Source organism: Crinia signifera, chromosome 4 (genome assembly GCF_055691185.1).
Source record: "Crinia signifera chromosome 4, ASM5569118v1, whole genome shotgun sequence".
NCBI lineage: Eukaryota > Metazoa > Chordata > Amphibia > Anura > Myobatrachidae > Crinia > Crinia signifera.
In genome coordinates, this window is record NC_139220.1 from 143,122,375 (window position 1) to 143,141,248 (window position 18,874).

The 18,874-nt window shown below is 40.3% G+C and overlaps 1 protein-coding gene across 1 annotated transcript in view; it reads left to right on the plus strand.

The window, feature by feature from the left end:
• Positions 1-15,270, plus strand: part of SLC38A1 (solute carrier family 38 member 1) — a 62,271-nt gene extending 47,001 nt beyond the window's left edge. Inside the window, exons 14-16 of the mRNA XM_083182646.1 lie at positions 3,464-3,605; positions 5,052-5,149; positions 6,966-15,270. Coding sequence (XP_083038772.1) covers positions 3,464-3,605; positions 5,052-5,149; positions 6,966-7,067 — 342 coding nt within the window. The 3' untranslated portion in view covers positions 7,068-15,270. The remainder of the gene's footprint in view (positions 1-3,463; positions 3,606-5,051; positions 5,150-6,965) is intronic.
• The last annotated feature ends 3,604 nt before the right edge of the window (positions 15,271-18,874 follow it).

The window sequence follows — 18,874 nt, forward strand, 5'->3', positions numbered from 1 at the left end:
GGGTTACAAAATCCCTTGCAGAGGGCCGCCTCCGAAGAGGTTCATCCCCACATCCTTACCAAAGGAGGCACGGCTTCGTACAGCTCTTGTGAGAGCAGCTCACTCCCTTTTGGAAAAAGGGGTGGTTACACCAGTCCCCAGGGCAGAGTGGAAGAAAGGCTTTTACTCCACGCTGTTCCTGGTGCCCAAACCAGACGGGTCTTTCAGACCAATACTAAATTTGAAGTCCCTAAATGTTCATTTATGGGTAGACCATTTCAAAATGGAGTCCCTACGGTCAGTACTCCTGAGTCTGGACCAGGGAGAATTTTTGGCGTCCATGGATGTCCAGGACGCATATTTGCACGTTCCTATACACCCGGAGCATCAGACCTTGTTGAGGTTTGCCATAGGAGACCTGCATTTACAGTTCCGGGCGTTACCCTTTGGGCTGGCAACCGCGCCAAGGGTATTCACAAAGATAATGTCAGTAATGGCGGCGGTGCTGAGGCTCAGGGGAATCACAGTAATACCCTATTTGGACGATCTCCTGTTCAAAGCAGAGTCAGCAGCCATGCTGCAGAGTCACTTGGCAGAGGCAATCAGTTTTTTGCAGGCTCACGGCTGGATTTTAAATTTGCAAAAATCTCAGTTGGTACCGTCACAAAGGCTCCAATTCTTGGGAGTCATACTGGACACCCATCTTCATCGGGTATTCCTCCCGGAGGTAAAGGCCAGGGATCTGGTCACCCTAGTCCAGGAGATTCTCAGGGCTCAGAGCATTTCAGTATGGAGGTGCCTCAAGCTCCTGGGGAAGATGGTGGCGTCATTCGAGACGCTTCAATTTGCCAGGTTCCACTCTCGGAGGTTCCAATGGAACATTTTGTCAGCCTGGTCGGGAAACACTTTGACCATGAAATCCGAGATGATAGTGCTGTCTTCGGACACCCGAGAATCCTTGAAATGGTGGACAGAAGTAGATTCCCTTCAGTGGGGTCGGTCATTACAGACCTGGGACTGGTTGATAGTAACTACCGACGCCAGTCTCAGGGGCTGGGGGGCAATAGTCCTGGATCTCAGGCTTCAGGGCCTGTGGACGGCAGAGGAATCAGCGTTACCAATCAACATCTTGGAGCTGAGAGCTGTCTGGAAAGTGATTTCCTTGGCGGGAGACAGGTTACAGAACCTCCCTTTGAGGATTCAGACCGACAATGCCACAGCTGTGGCGTATCTGAATCACCAGGGAGGTACACGCAGCAGATTGGCCATGTGGGAGGTGTCCAGAATCTTCCTATGGGCGGAACAGAATGTTCCAGCTGTATCGGCTATATTCATTCCAGGAATAGAGAATATAGAAGCCGACTTCCTGAGCAGGGAGGAGCTCAAGGAAGGGGAATGGAGCTTACACCCTCAGGTGTTTCACCAAATCACTTCGATGTGGGGAACTCCGGATGTGGACCTGATGGCATCCAGGGTCAACCGTCAAGTGCCCAGGTTCTATGCCAGAACAAGGGATCCACTAGCGGAGGCAGTGGATGCCATGACTATTCACTGGCAGGGAGATCTCCTTTATGCATTCCCACCAGTACCAATGTTACCGAGACTTCTGAAGAAAATACAGGGGCAGATGGTTCCAGTGATCTTAGTGGCCCCAGATTGGCCAAGGAGGTCCTGGTACTCGAGGCTTCAGAGGTTGTCTGTGGACTCATGGCGTCTACCTCTGAGACCAGACCTTCTAAGACAAGGCCCATTCAATCACCTGGATTCAGATCGATTGATTTTGACGGCCTGGCTATTGAAACCACCATTTTGAAAAGAAAAGGGTTTTCTGAGGCAGTAGTACAGACGATGATAAAAGCCAGAAAAGCTGTATCTTCGGCAAATTATTATAGAGTCTGGAAGACTTACATTCGATGGTGTGAGAGAAGAAAGGCTCATACATCTCATTTTAGGCTATCAAGAATGATGGAATTCTTACAAGATGGTTTTTCATCGGGCCTAAGCCTTCAGTCACTGAAGGTGCAGATTTCGGCCTTGTCCATCTATTTCCAGAAAAAGATAGCCATTTTGCCGGAAATTCAAACCTTTTTACAAGGAGTATCCAGGTTGAAACCTCCATACAAGCAACCAGTAGCACCTTGGGATCTATCACTGGTTTTGGAATGCCTTCAAAAGGCACCTTTTGAACCTTTAAGGTCGGCTGACTTTAAGTTTCTCACGTGGAAGCTAGTGTTTTTGTTAGCAGTAGCATCTGCTAAAAGAGTTTCAGAATTGGGAGCTTTGTCATGTAAATCTCCCTTCTTAATTTTTCATGATGACAGGGCTGTTTTAAGAACAGTGCCTCAGTTTTTACCGAAGGTGGTATCTACCTTCCATTTAAATCAGGAGATAGTTCTACCTGTGTTTCAACCCCCAGAGGGTTCTAAGAAAAGGGACAAGTTGAGAACTTTGGATGTTGTGCGTGCCTTACGCATATATGTGGACAGAGTGAAGAGTGTCAGGAAGACTGACACATTGTTGGTATTGTATGACGTACACAAAATTGGTTGGCCTGCATCTAAGCAGACTATTGCTAGGTGGTTGCGGTCTGTGATAGCCTTTGCATACACCAAAGTGGGTAGACCAGTACCGGCCAAAATAAATGCGCATACCACCAGGTCAGTTGCCACCTCTTGGGCGGTTCGACATGGGGCCACAGCTGAGCAGGTTTGCAGAGCTGCCACTTGGTCATCTGTTCACACATTTGCCAAATTCTATAGATTCCATGAGTTCGCGTCGGAGGACGCATCATTCGGGCGAGCAGTGCTGAGAGCTGCAGACCTGAGCGTACCCTCCCAAAGGACCGGCTCTGGAACGTCCCAGTGTTGAGCTGTGTCACCAGGACCATTGAAAGAGAAAAAGGGATTTTTGTAAGAACTTACCGTTCAAATCCCTTTCTCTGATATGGTCCTGGTGACACAGCGATCCCTCCCTTACGCTCAGTAAGTATGCCAGAAGTTTCATGATGTTCATGTTAAAATGGTTAAAAGTTAACAGTTTTCTGTTATAAAATGTGCATATAATATGTGCAGGCGTTTGTACTGAGTTAATGTATTCCAGTGGCTTTGAAAGATTGAACTGAAGAGTCCAGGGATGCAGTAGGGGAGGAGCCTACCCTCTAAAACTTTAGGATAGGTGCCTGGCTCCTTCGGACCCTCCTACATCCCAGTGTTGAGCTGTGTCACCAGGACCATATCAGAGAAAGGGATTCGAACGGTAAGTTCTTACAAAAATCCCTTTTTAGTTGTATTGTAGGCTTTCATTGGTGGGTCGTCCATACTCCATCCTTGATTTTTATTCTGGCCAATTACAATGGATGTTTAGGTTTTGGCAGGAAAAAAATCTGATATTTGTATAATTTTTTTACACTCCATCTTCAATATGATATATCAATGTAATATACAGAATATGACAGTTTATTTGCAACTTCTTCTTTCTTCCAAAGGTTCGATCTTCATTGTTTGAGCTTGCGCGGAAGACAAAGTATAACTTTTGGCAACATTTAATAGTGACTGTAGTTCTACTGACAGTAATTGACCTACTTGTTATTTTCATACCAACAATGAAGGATATCTTTGGTGCAGTAGGTAAAATACTTTATTTTATTTTTGACTGGGTGTGAGGGGATATTGAAGGGAAGGTCACACATTCTGCTTTTTTGTTTAACCGAGTGCCAACATATGTGAGAGATGTGAAAAAGATCTGCTAAAAATGGCAGCATTGCTCACATTTGTAAATAAAATGAAATAAAAAGTGTAAAAAAAAAAAAAAAGATTATATTTCCAATAAAGGGTAAACATTACAGGTCATTGTCATGAATAGATGTTTGCTTGGCAATTTTCACACATATATTGACAAATTCACCTGGCACTCAATTTATTATTTATTTATTTACAGTTTCTTATATAGCGAATACATATTCCGCAGCGTTTTACAGAGAATATTTGAACATTCACATCAGTCCCTGCCCCAGTGGAGCTTACAATCTATGTTCCCTACCACATATACTGGTACACACAGACATTCTAGGGTTCATTTTTGTTGGGAGCCAATTAACCTACCAGTATATTTTTGGAATGTGGGAGGAAACTGGAGTACCCGGAGGAAACCCACGCAAGTACGGGGAGAATATACAACCTCCGCACAGTTATGGCCATGGTGGGAATCAAACCCATGATCTCAGTGCTGTGAAGCAGTAATGCTAACCATTACACCATCCTCAAAGAGTTAATTGGGTTATTATCAGTTTAATTGGATTTTTGGCAACAAGTTTAAATTAAAATTTACAAATTACTTCAATTATAAGCCATTGTGTTAAAGTTATAGCTTTTTTGGATGTACAGATGTGTCCTCATATGTTAAACACCCCTTCTATTCATGCCAAGTCATTGTGTGACTCGGTAGCGCCGGGCATCTTTGAGTGTGTTTTTTTCTGTTAAAATGCATCTTCATCACAAAAAGATGCTAATAGAACACACAAGAAGTGTTTTATGAAGAGCACATTAGTATGCTACATTGGTATGCTTGAATTCACTCTGTGAATACGATGTATTTTAACAGACAAAGTTGCATGCATTGAGAGTCTTGCCACTACCAATTAACACGGTAGTCATGCGTTCTGCGTAATGGACAAAGGATAGATGTGGAAACGTCGGTAAATGGAATCTATGTAAGCTGTAAACTGAACCCCCAGAAATTTTGCACATGTTCTGTCAGAACTGACTTAGGGCACTGACCATTGCGATGAAATAGTATGTATATCACCACTGATGGGGAGGCACGCTCCAGGCTGTAATAATAATTGGATGCTTTATTACTTACTGAAGTTATTTATTAAAAATACTATTGTTTTCTGGTAAAGCACCAAGTCACTGTATATGAGTGTGCCCGTAAACTCTCTATACTGTAGGTGTTTATTTATTAATTAACTTTTTTTTTTTGGGGGGGGGGGGGGGGGTATTTTGTTTGTGTTTGTGCATACACTCTCTGTTAATGATTTTGTGTTAATATAATAAAGTTTTATTATTTCACAGGCGCAACATCTGCTAATATGCTGATCTTCATTCTTCCATCATCTTTATATTTAAAAATCACTAAAGGTAATGATGCCTTGGCCAATGAAAGATTGTTGGTAAGTTCAATGTAATTATTTTTATTCATTACCCTTGGATGCAATTATAAACAAGTATAATAAAGTATAAAAAATAATAAAAATGAGTCTCAGTACTCAATAATGCTGTAATCTGGGCCTAGTTATACCCCTTTTACACCAAAACACCGGGTCCCACCTGGGTTTTTGGACCCAGCTTCAACCCAGATGCGACCCGGCGTTTGTTACCTTTTACACAGGCAACCCCCCACCGGGCGCAGGCGGTTCCTGAGCCGCCACTTGGAGATGAGCGCCGATTGCCGCCTCAATAATGCTGCCTCAATAATATGTCAGGCAAAAAGAAAGGGAGGAGCTAGTCTCAGTAAAGGTATTTAATGATAGACTAAAGATACAATCAAACTGAAGTGCGGCCAATTGGCCAATAGCCACAAATGATGAAAGCATATAAAAACAAGAATGTAAAATGAATTAAAAGTAAAAAGAACTCACTTCTCATCCAACATGTTTCGGCGGTCACAGCCGCCTTTTTCAAGGATAGAGAGTCTCTGTATGTCAAATGCCCCCCCCCCCCCCCATTGTTAACGTTACCCCACAATTAACGCCAACCCGAAGCGTGGCAAGCCCGCAAGGGGCGGCGGTACGCGTCCTCCAACCTTTTCATACCCCCACTATCCACATCGGCGTGGAATTGATTTTATATAGTGTGGCGAGCGGACGCGTAATACGTCTAAAGTAATGCTCGTCCCCTCGCGGGGCTCGCTGTGCTCGCCACACTATATAGTCAACTCCACGATGGCGTGGATAGTGGGGGTATGAAAAGGTCGGAGGACGCGTACCGCTGCACTCGCCACGCTTCGGGTGCACGTTGATCGTGGCGTTAACAATGGGGGGCATACAATGAAAAATGGGGTCTGGGGGGCATTTAACATTTGGGGCCAATGTAAAATCGGGCCTCAGGGAACATTTAACATTGGTTCCAATGGAAAAAATCGGGTCGGTCGGGTCAATCGCATCGCATGCAATTTGGTTGTATGCGATGCGATTGACCCGATTTTTGCAACCCGATTGCATACAATTAAAATCGGTGGCACCGTGCTAGGAAACAAGTACCTTGTACTTGTTTGTGGCTATTGGCCAGTTTGATTGTATCTTTTAGTCTATCATTAAATACCTTTACTGAGACCAGCTCCTCCCTTTCTTTTTGCCTGACATATTTGCATGTGAGGTAAACAGCCAATTGTACACAGAGGGAAGCTGGTCCATTAAAGAAACTGCTACATGCTTATTTCATCTGCACGAGGTGACCCTATACAAAGTTACTTTCCTTTTCTATAAAGAAACGCAGATATGCTTTAATCTCAGATTGTCCCAGTGAGTACGGTACGCATTTGAAGATGATCACTGCATCATTGGTATATGAACAAATCCGATTCACACTGGTGATCCTTTAAAGATTGTAAAGATACCTTTATATACTTGTGCGCTCCCATAGAATTGTGAGTTTTGGTACGAGTTTTTGGGATTCCCTCTCTCGTAACACCACATTGTTCTATATATTGTGTAACTTACACATATCATTTTACCTTCTTTCCACATTTTTTCATCATCACGAGAAAATCACTTCAGTGACACACAAGTTCAGCACCAACACATCCACTTTTGTTCCAGAAAAATACTTCTGTTTACTCAGTTCTTATTCTTGTTTGTTCATTATCATAGTTTATATGACAATATAATTGTTTTCAATATCTGACACACATTTGTCCAAATGAAAATCGATCAATGCCTTTATCAGTATACAGCAGCATAATTTATATTTCTTCCCTTTGTATTGCAGGCATTTGCATTCTTTGCCCTGGGGCTACTGTTCTCTTTAGTGAGCATTCCTCTGGTGATCTATGACTGGGTTCAGCCAGGAAGCCAAAAAGAAGGAAGCTGAGCCTGGGTGCACTGTGTCTATCCACCCACAACACCACCAACACATCACATTGTTTTATGGGCACAAACAGGCAAACACGTTGAAGAATTATTCCTCCCAAAGCACATTGCCTACCATTGATCCGACTATGTCAAATCACAGTTATGCATACCCCATGGTCAGGCGGATCAGATTTGTTTCCAGAAAGCCCTATAAAGTATGTCACCCATGTAATCCCTTGCCCCACCCATTTTGTCAGTTGGATAATAACTTTTTTGCTGCTTTATTTCTATGGTAGTTTTAATTGGTAACCCCCCCCCCTTTCCACAGATGTGATATTTAGGGGTGATAAATCTGGCCCTGATCATAATGCAACAACTCATCAGCTATATATTAATATGTCTAGTGTCCGTGTGTCTCTGAAACACTGCCATCTGCCGGCAGAGTGTGAAACTACATCTATCTTTCGAAGCACTTGCTTTGAGCGGGTTTACTTGTATATGTATACATGCATATTGTCAAGGCTTCACATTTCATTTTCAAATTTTTATTTGAGCCATTTGTTTTTTGATGATTGATGTGGCCAATTTAAATTGAGCTGTAGAGCCATACACATGTAAATTGCTCTGGTTATAATTGACCAAGGAACAAAATGAGAGGTTTTGATATAGTTAATACCAAATTTAACTACATCTGACTAACAAAGAAGATATCATTTTTAAAGGAGTTTATCATATAAAAGCAGGAATAAACCCAGATTTGAAATTAATCTTCCTTTATGAGTTTATGGACATCCTTATCTGAATAAATTCCATTCCCATCCATTCACCCCTTATAATGAGGAATCACATTTGTCCTGCAATCTCCTCTTCCAGTAATGACATCCATTAAGCTATAAGAGAAAAATGATGTGTCTAATAGTGTTCTTTAGAACTTCTGGTGCAAAACCACAGTATCATTTGACTAAATTGTGTCATTTACAAGATGCAAACATTGAGATCATTCTATATACTTGTCTACCTTGTGCGTTACACTCCAGTCCTGGGACCGCTCCCAGAGACTCTGAGCTTTGTGAATACACCAGAAAGGCAGAAACAGTAACTATAATGTCCAGCTTACTAACAATTTAGCTCTAGTTCATTTAGACTTTCGCTTTTTCTTACATTTATCAGCACCAAAAGAGCTGTATTTATATGTGCCACTCTTCTGTGGTTGTAGGTTTTATTACTATTAATCACTTTAATAGAAAACTAGTAACTGCACATTTCCACTATATGGAATCTGAAAGATGTAAGATACATCTCAATCTCCAGCATCAGACATGGCAAAAAATCAAATCACTTTTGTGGGTAGAAAAAGTATGCTGAGGGCTCTCCTGTGAAGCAGGGAACTCCATCCATTTACCCCCTTCACTATATTATTCTATTTAAATAATATTCAGTAAGATAATGACAAAAAGTTTTGCATACAACTGCAAAGGTAGGTGAAGTAACCTTCCTAAATTATGCCTAGTAAGGAACACCATGGCTCCACCCAGCACTTCATGGTAGAGGGTGTAAATGTGTTCACTCTGCAGACATCCGCACAAACCCATGTACTTATTCAAGTTGGCACGTGGCATCACAAATATGCATTAGTGTTGAAGGATTGTACTTTTGTAAGTGAGCCTTTGGAGAATCCAGATCCTCACAATGGCTGCAAAGTGCCTCCGTAATGGTCAGGTGACAGCACTTCATAAACCGTATATTCACAGATAGAGCGGCTCAGGAAAATGAGTGACCATTGTGTACCATGATAATTTGGTAACGCGAATAGCCAGACATCGCATTGTTTTCAGGCAACACATGATGTGACACATTGAAATCCATTTTTTATTTAAATGTTTCAGAATTTCTTAAGATGTATACAGGTTACAGGTTAAAATGTAAAAATAATACTGTTTGGTCAGGTACTGTAGTAGAACTGAGGTTTATGACTTAAGTCCCTAGACATGAACATCGAACGTATGAGTATACAGCAAATGAATGTCTATTGTTTTCCTATACCTCATTGGCATTTACTTGACTTGTGCGAATACTGCCACATGTGGTACTTTGAGACTTGGTTTCTGTTCCTTGTTGATCTAAGCTGTGTATGAATAGTATGTGGTGGGTCACAACCAGAGGGCAGCCTAAAGAGGGCAATGAAGACTAAATGTAATGAATGACATGACTATTGCTAGCTTCCACCATGTTCCATGATAAGCCTAGCCATAAAACCCTGTTATACTGTAGAACCATAGTCACTGTTTCTATCAGGTTGTAACTGAGAATCCAAACATGCTTTCACCATTTTTTTTAACTGTCCTTGGCCAGATGTCTCAAAATGCCTGGTTTGTCTAGTGAGGGATCAGAGTATATTGTTCCCCAATAACCCCTCCCTATCTTCCATGTGCAGTGATTTTGAGAGGAAAAAAAATCCTCCAACACATTTAACACTGGATATTTGTTATTACATATGGCATATTAAAATCACTTTGTTTTGTGTCTATTAAGCAGGTCAGCAAATTAGCCACAGCAATATAATATGTCTGTTTTTTTTTAATTGTATCATTTATGGAAGGGGTCTCATTCTCTACCTCAAGTTCAAGGCACCTAACCTAATTTTCTTTTTCGGGGTTGTCAGTAAAGTTAGAATTTGCTACTTTCATTGTCAACATATAGCCAAAATTGCTTCCAACAGCTTTGTTTTTACAATCAGACATTGTGTAATGACAGTTATTTATTTACTTTAAATATATACACATCAGATATTGACCAATATATGTATGCTTACTAAGATGTAAGAGTATATGCTGCATTTGTTTTTTAGATTCTGGTTTACTGCTCTATGTATAGTGTTGTTATGTTTCTGTAGTATTTGAATGTTAAGCAGGACAACATCAAATGTCCCGACCTGGCCACACTCACAGGGCACAGTAGTTTGTAGTGATCTTTTTATAATGTATGTATCTTGGAAAATATGTTATTTAAATGTATTTATTGAGAAAAGAACAAGAGCACATGTTTTTAAAAATGTGTATTAGTCTTTGTTAATAACAATGTATAGTATTACAGTGCGTATGCATACTTTCATGGCTACATTTGGCATCAAATATATCTTTATGCCATTTGCATAGATTTTTTTGAAAGCCGTACTGACTGATCTACAAAGTCATAAAATGTATCAGGCAGGAATTCCAAAACCTATTGAAGTAGTTTTAGCCCTTTGAGTGCCAACATCTCTGTGAGAGATGCTCAAAATATCTGCTAAAAACATCAACATGTCTAAGAGATAAAATGCAAAATATCCTGTAAGAGATATGCAAAATATTGGTTAAAAATGCCAGCGTCGCTCACATTTGTTATATAAATTAAAATAAAAAATGTGTAAAAAAAGGGTTACAATTCCTATATAAGGTACACATTACTGGTCATTATAATGAATGCAAATGTTTGCTTGGCAATTTTCACACCAGTTTTGACAAATTCACTTGGCACTCAAAGGGTTAATAGTATAAATATCTGATTAATATCCTGACTTGTTATTTAAATAAAAATGGGGTCATCAGAACAAGCTATTCTTATTTTAGAGAGTGCAGCATTTATTTACATCTAATCACATATTTTGTATTCTGAAGAAACTTTTTGGGGGAGATTCAATCGCCGTCGAGCATCTCCCGTGGGGGAGATGCTCGACGGGCCCTATTCAATGCTGTCTTCCCCGACAGCATTGAACAGGGTTTCCTGTCAGAAAGAGCCCGACATCTCTAGCTGTCGGGCTCGTTCTGCCGAGAACAGCCGGGAAGTGACGAGCTGCCGGCTGCAGCTCGTCACTTCCCGGCCGCAACTCGCGGCCACGCCCCCTTCTCGCCGCTCGGCGGCCGGGACATTGAATCCCGACTGCCGAGCTCCAGGCGAGCTCACCAAGAACGGGACAGGGGCACGGCTGTCGCGCTAGCTCGACAGCTGTGCCCCTGACATTGAATACCCCCCTTAACCTCCAAAATTATTACAGTATGGAGTATGATCAGGAAAAAAGGTAATATATACAATTATCTTTTGGTTAGAAGTTTAATGTAGGTTGGATATAATTGATAAAGATCTTCCCATTGGTTAACATGCTAATAAGTTTCAGACCTTGCAGGCAAGTAACTCTAGGACACTTCTACTAGGTATTCTGTGCAAGGTGTTGGGACAGCCAAGGTGTATTGTACTGTGTAGTCAGTAAAGATAAGTTTTATCTGTGGAGATTTTTATAGTCAACAAATAATCCTTGCCATTATATAAAAGTACAATCAGTTGCAGTGCTATATCATTGTGAGAGGATGACCACCTTGTATTATGTTTAGGTTATGTTTTTTAATACTTTTTCTATGTTGGGCTTGAACCAGCCAGTGCTAATTGGCTGTTCTCCATGTTTCACTGCTTATTTTTGGAATAATGTCTCCTGTTCACTCAATGTAAAATCATTTATATAGTAGTTTTGACGTCACAACTTTGAAAACAAAAAATAGGAGAACTTTAAGGAGTATTATGGGTTCTTTGGATATTAAATTTATCTTAACATTAAGTTTTATCATTGTAGGGTTTTTTGAGTGGGTAAACGCCAAGTCCTCAATATTTTCCATGATCATATTTTGTACATGAGCCTAAAGCCACCAGTACTGATAAATTTGTTAGGAACATACCTGCAGAACAGTTCCTGGCTGTACAAATAGCTCAGAGAGAGCAGTGTTCTGACTGCAACAGCTACGGCAACCATGGAATAGCATGCATGTTCCCGGAGTAGTTACATCATAACACATGTCTAGTAAAGAGACCGTTCTATCCCAACCAGAGACATGCTGTCTCCAAAGTACTATACAATGCCATACTATACTGTCAATGTAACATCTATATAAGGTAGCAAGGGATTCATTTACTAAAGTACAAAGGTGTCTCAGGTGCATTGTTGGAGCAGAGCGACACTATATGTAATTAGATTTAGTTACATATAATGCTGTGTGCTTAAGCTCAGAGTAGAGCTGAAAACCGTTACCTTGGAAGTAGCTGAGGATTCGGACACACAGATAGCTGAAGGCACCACATGGTATTGTTTAATATTAAAACCTTGTGTGCATGCCTAGATCCAACCCAACCCCTCAGTGCAGGTACAGCAGCCTAGAGGAGACAAATATGAAGGGAAGAGTGGAATTGTGTGGCTGTTTCCCCCATATTTTCCTTAATATATCTTAGATATATGCGGTATTGACAGCAAACCAAAATAGCACAATCTTTTCAGAGTTACAAAATTCTTCAGCACTCTTCTTATACCCTTTCACACCGCACCTCGGACCCGGGTTATTGCCAGGTTGCTGGCTCGTTGAAACGGGTCGAGGTGCAGCATGAAAACACCAAAGCTTATTACCTGGGTCGACCAACCTGGCAATTCGACGAGAGTTATAAGAAGCCGGGTTGGACCCGGAATCATGATCCTGGGTCCGGCCCAGCATTATGATCTGAAAGGAGTATAATTGACACAAATGTGCTTCATTGCCCTCTGTACTTGTCCCATCCACACACATAATACTCTGTGAACATGGTACAGCTAGAGGCATATAACAGTTTGCTGTGCTGTTATTATAAAGCCATTGTGCCCTGTACAAAAAACTATAACTTATCCTTATGTTCATACATACACACACACACACACACACATATATATATATATGTTTTATTACTTAATTAAAAAATACATTAGCCCAATTATAGATGCATCAAATTAATAATATTTTTATTTCATTTAAGATTCTAATAAGTTCTGTGGACGGGCACTTCAGTCCTGGAGATTGTATCAGAGACTGAAAGCCATAGGTATAACACACAATCCAGCACAACGCTTGCTTTGATTATCATGCTTCTTTTTCTCAGACCCTGATACTGTATATATAATTCCGTGTAAAAGTCATGCTTTCTTCAGAGGTATTAAGGTGTCTATATGTATATATGCTGTAAATAGATAATATGCTATATATTTTTCCAATGATTTATTTTTAGTCTTCAAGTTAGAAAAAATAAAGTTCATATTTTGAGTACTTTCCTAGATGTAGACTTCTGTTTTGAGATTGTAGAGCAAACATTGAAATTATTGAAGGGATCATAAACCCTTTTAGTGTATCCTTTTGTGATGTTCCCTTGCATTGCCCTCAATTAGGGGGTATCCAATTACCAGTACAAAGTTTCCGCAGGTAATGTTATCTCCGTGGGCTATTTTATTGGACCAAAAAAGCTGGCACCAGACTCATCTTTCATGGATTTTATTTCACCTTCCTCAGGCAGGTGAAACAAAATCTAAAAATAGTGCTGACTTCTCATGCTCGTGAATGCAAAAACACACAGGTTTTACAGAACATGTGTGTTTTCATGTGAAATTATTTCCAAATTCCTCATAAAACAAATATCAGCTAAACATTGGAAAAAAATTGGGAAATCTGGAGTTTTTTACACCTGGTGCATTTTTGCCACTAATTGGATACCCTCCTTAGAACTCATCCAAATGCACAATTTTTTAAACTGTATTGGAAAAAATATTCCAGAGAAATATCAAGACAAAGATACAAATAATTCTCTATACTGTATCAGCAGTAGAATTTAAAAGTTAGCCATTGAGTAATTACACAATATACAGTACATGGGCTTATGGATTCAGGGAAGCTGTGGCTTCTTTTTTCTCCACTGTCTACAGGCATTGCTGCCTGATAGGATTGTCCACCAGCCTATCTCTCCAACTCTCAGCCCAGCCTTGAGTCACGATTTTCTTCTTGGTGAACTGGAATTTCCTGCAAGAAATGTAGGGGAAATTATGTTTTATGCAGTTAACTATATATATATATATATATATATATATATATATATATATATATATATATATATATATATATATTTTTTTTTATGATACCTATATACTGAATTCAACATAATAGCTCTGATTTACATAATTTAATAAATCAACAATAATGGGGAGATTATTGGTGATTTACTAAATTATCAGAAGGCCGGGACCCACAGTTTGAGAACCGCTGGTATATTAGAATGCCAATAAAAGCATGCAAATGGGGATGGAACCATTGCCACAACAACCAGCACTGCATGTTAGCAGTAGTTGCACACCTATAGTTTTGAATAATGAGTAGTCAATTAATTTCTGCTAAGAACTGATTTTAATACAATTGTCATAATATGTGATACATGCACAAACTAATTTAGAACATTTTGTTCCATGTCTGAGAAAACAGTGATATTCTTTATTCTGAATAATTGGACATCAATTTAGACTGATTACAATGTTTATCAATACAGTAATTTCCAAATGCTTAAGGTACTCTAACGGTCCAGGTTTTAAAGATATCCATAGCCCAGATAGATAGTTAACCCTACTTTGCATTCTGTTGCAAATTTGCTGCATACCCATATACATAAGGTATATAGGTATCCCATTGCATGGTGTATCAAATTTGCTACAGAGCGTTTTTTCTAAATCTTTTCTTTTTTGCCTGTGATTTTTTTTTCATTATTTTTCCTTGTCAGTACAATACACAAGAATCATGAAATTATTTAAAAACAAAAAAAACATGCAACGAAGGGTTAAATCAAGTCACTAATTAAGTTACTTAATGTATATACTTTAAACCAGGACCATTAGGGTGCCTGTAGGCCCACATTTGGAAACCACTGCATTAATATTTGAAATATACACTTTATTACAAGTTATAAAGTGTAAATACATCTTATTATGTACAGTGGAACATTGAAGTTCTATAAATTTAGAGAAATACTAAATGGTTTTAGGACTGAATTTGGCTTGAAAATCAGATGAATAAAAATATTCAGTGTTTCAGCACCAAGAGCTTTGTTTAAATGACTCCCACATTCTTTACCATAATGGCATTATATGTAGGGTAATATAGGGTTATCTTATTGGTCTTGAATCCATTCCTTGCTTTCAGAAACATAGTTTTTGAAGGCACAAACAATTACTTGAATGTTATTTATATGACTGCATGTGACCTTTTGGTATTCTAGAAATCACCCCTTCAATATAGATTGTTCCATTGTTGTACATTTGGTAGAGGAGAAACTGTTTTTGTTATTTAATGTTAACATTAAGTGTGATGCTTCTAAAAGCTTACAGAATATGATGTTTTTAATAAAGTTGCTAAACTAGATGTGTAGTGGTTTTATTCTTTTTGTGATTAATCTTTTTGGTTGAGGTTTTGCTTTCCTATGTAAAAAAATCACATTATACTGATAATTACAACCTTTAAAATCAATATGGTTTGAATTGTTCTCCCTCAATAAAAGACAATCAAGCATTGTAATTGGTACAAAGCTTTTCAAAATTTTTATAAATTCATAATATGTAAGTTTTATTTAACCCCAGCTTTACGGGGACAAGTGGGGCTTAAAATTGCAGATGAGTCCCACTTGTCATCTGCAACAAAGTGTAAAAACTGATGGGGAGTCCCAGGTTTCAGTGAGGCTGGTACCAGAGCAGCGACATTGGTGCAGAATTGCAGAAGTGGAAGAAAATTTTGAAAAACGGATTCTAGTCCCTCTATCTCCCCAACTCTGAAATAGGGACAGACTTGTTTGAAAAGGGGGAGTCTGCTCTTTTAAATTGTATGCCCCCAAAGAGATAAATGCCTGATGATCACACTCATTTGAAGGTCAAATTTGAATGAGTGTGTCTCTGTTGCAAATGATAATGAATATAGGCCTATTGGAATCAATTTCAATCTAGAATCACTCCACCATGACCATTCCAGGAGCTTGTGGTATTTCAGGACAGTGGCACTTCTATTCACCAAAAATATTCAGAACAACATGGTGTAATATTTCTAACACTAGGGCAGATATATTAAGCCTGGCGAAGAGATAAAATGGAAGGAGATAACGCACCAGTCAATCAAATGTGTTTGAAATATGACAGGTAGGAGTTGATTGGCAGGTGCGTTATCTCCAGTTTCTCTTTTCTCCAGGCTTAATACATCTTCCCCAATATCCATTATTACAAAAATAGGTAGCCAATGTACAGGCGTTAACATGCGAATGTCGGCAATCATCTAATGATTTTGGGCCCACGTGCAAGGCTGCGGATTGATGTTTAGGCAAAACATCCATTTGCAGGCCTGCGGGAACATTTGGAATCCAGCAGGAGGAAGGTGTTCGTGTGGGCGGCGTTAGTTGTCTCGCAAAGCAAAAACTGCTGCTTCTACTGGGCAACCAGAATCAGGGCCCAGGTCAGACTGCATCACTATAGAGTGGAGTGATTCGTGCTTAATCTCTGAGCAATCTAGTCAGATCGCTTAGAAATAGCCAGGGCTGGTAACAGAAATATTGGGGCCCCATACATTGATATTTCTGCCCCCCCCCTCTTTTAAGCACTAGTGATTGTGTGGAGCAGGGAGGGATGGTGGGCATATTGGTGGCAAGAAATCCCATTTAATAGGACCGGAATAGCAACGGAATCTGCTGCGCTATATAAGAAACTATAAATAAATAGCTGCCCCCAGTGCAGACAGTCTCACTTCTGAACTGCAGCTACTACACATTATGCCACACACCGTAATGCCCATTACACATTATGCCACACACTATAATGCTCACTACATATTTTTCTACACACTATGATGTCCATTACATATTATGCCACACACCATAATGCCTATTACACATTAGGCCACAAACCATAATGCCCATTACATATTATACCATACATGTTAATGCCCATCACTTATACCACATACCATAACGCCAATTACACATTAGGACACACGCCATAATGCCCATTACATATTATGCCACATATGTGCCACTTACCTACATTCTCTTTGCCAGGGGTTGCATGCTCAAAGCTAGAGGTTTCTTGCTCAGTGCCAGGGGGTTACATGCTCGGTGCTAGGGGGGTTACCCTTGCCTGGGTTTTATGTTCCTTGCCATGGGGGAGTACATGTTCATTGCCCAGTGGGAATTACCTATTCAATGCCCAGGGAGGATTACATGCTTGTTGCCAGATGAGTTAAATGCTTGTTGCCAGGGTGGGTTTAAAGGTTTGATCCCAGGGCAATTTACATGCTTCTTGCCCAGGGGTAACCTGTGCATCAGAGGGGCCCCAAATTCAGCCACGTGTCCCTTCATTCAGCTACCCTGCACTGGACTGCTGTGGGCGGCTGGCACTTAATATGCCCCCCCCCCCCCCCCCAACAATAATGTTTGTGGCCACGGCACTGCAGGGACTCTGGAGGGGGCAGCTGACACATAAACCGAACAAGAATTTTTGCGGCCACAGCGCGCCGGGGACTCGGGAGAATATCCTCTTTCTTATGGCAATGCAGACATACATTTCCATTTAATGAAGTACTAAATTCTAATACTAAAGTGCTAATTTGCAACACTTCAAACTACATAAGGGGATTTTTGTAAGAACTTACCATTCGAACCCCTTTCTCTGAGTCCAGTCCGATGACACAGCTTCACGATGGGATGTAGGAGGGTCCGCAGGAGCCAGGCACCTATGCTTCAATTCTTTGGGAGCAGGCTCCTCCCTCTGCATCCCACAATGCCTCAGTTCAACTTAATGAGCACACTAAGATACATAACTCAGTACAATGCCTGAACATCTTATATGCAACAGCACAGAACCATAACACGATAACACATGAACGGTATACTTAACTGAGCGTGAGGGAGGGATCGCTGTGTCACCACACTGGACTCAGAGAAAGGGGTTCGAACGGTAAGTTCTTACAAAAATCCGCTTTTCTCCTGTCCGGTGATACAGCTTCACGATGGGACGTTCACGAGCCAGTCCTTTGGGAGGGTACGCTCAGACAGACAGTTCTCATCACTGCCCGTCCAAATGAAGCTTCCTCCGACGCAAACTTATGAAACCTGTTGAATTTGGTAAAAGTGTGAACAGAGGACCAGGTGGCAGCCCTACACAACTATTCCGCTGTAGCCCCATGATGCACCGCCCATGAGGAAGCATCTGACCTAGTGGTATGTGCGTTTATCCGTGAAGGAACAGGCCTACCCGCTTTACAGTAGACAAAGGCAATGGTTGACCTCAACCAACGAGCTATGGTCTGCTTAGAAGCAGGCCACTCAATCTTATGAACATCATACAACACCAAAAGCAAATCTGATTTGCGAAAGTCCTTTACCCTTTCCACGTAGATTCGCAAGGCGCGAAGCACATCCAATTTTTTTAATTTGTCCCTATTCCGTACCCCTTCAGGGGGGAAAACACCGGAAGAACAATGTCCTGGTTTAAATTAAATTATGACACAACCTTGTACAGAAGGTAGACAGTTAATGTGCACTTACACTGGTGCATGTAGAGGACTGCAGCTGAATTATAATATATGGTATAATATATAATTTATACATAATTATTTTATTAATTTTGTCCATTTTAATTTTTTATACTGTATACTATACTAGCGCCTAATTTTCACACTAGAATATAGTGGTATCCTGGTTTTTTTTTGTAAAATTCTCAGATTATTATTTATTTATTTATTTATTAACAGTTTCTTATATAGCGCAGCATATTCCGTTGCGCTTTACAATAGCAGACAGTGAAACAAAACAGGGTATTTACAGACAGTCAAAATGTAGGAGGGCCCTGCTCGCAAGCTTACAATCTATAGGGAAATTGGCATTGATACATAAGGATAGATACTGTATTCTTTATTGCATCGATTCCACCAGAACGCAAGGTTCTATGACTGGTTCTGGAATTTGATAGGCTTGCCTGAAGAGATGAGT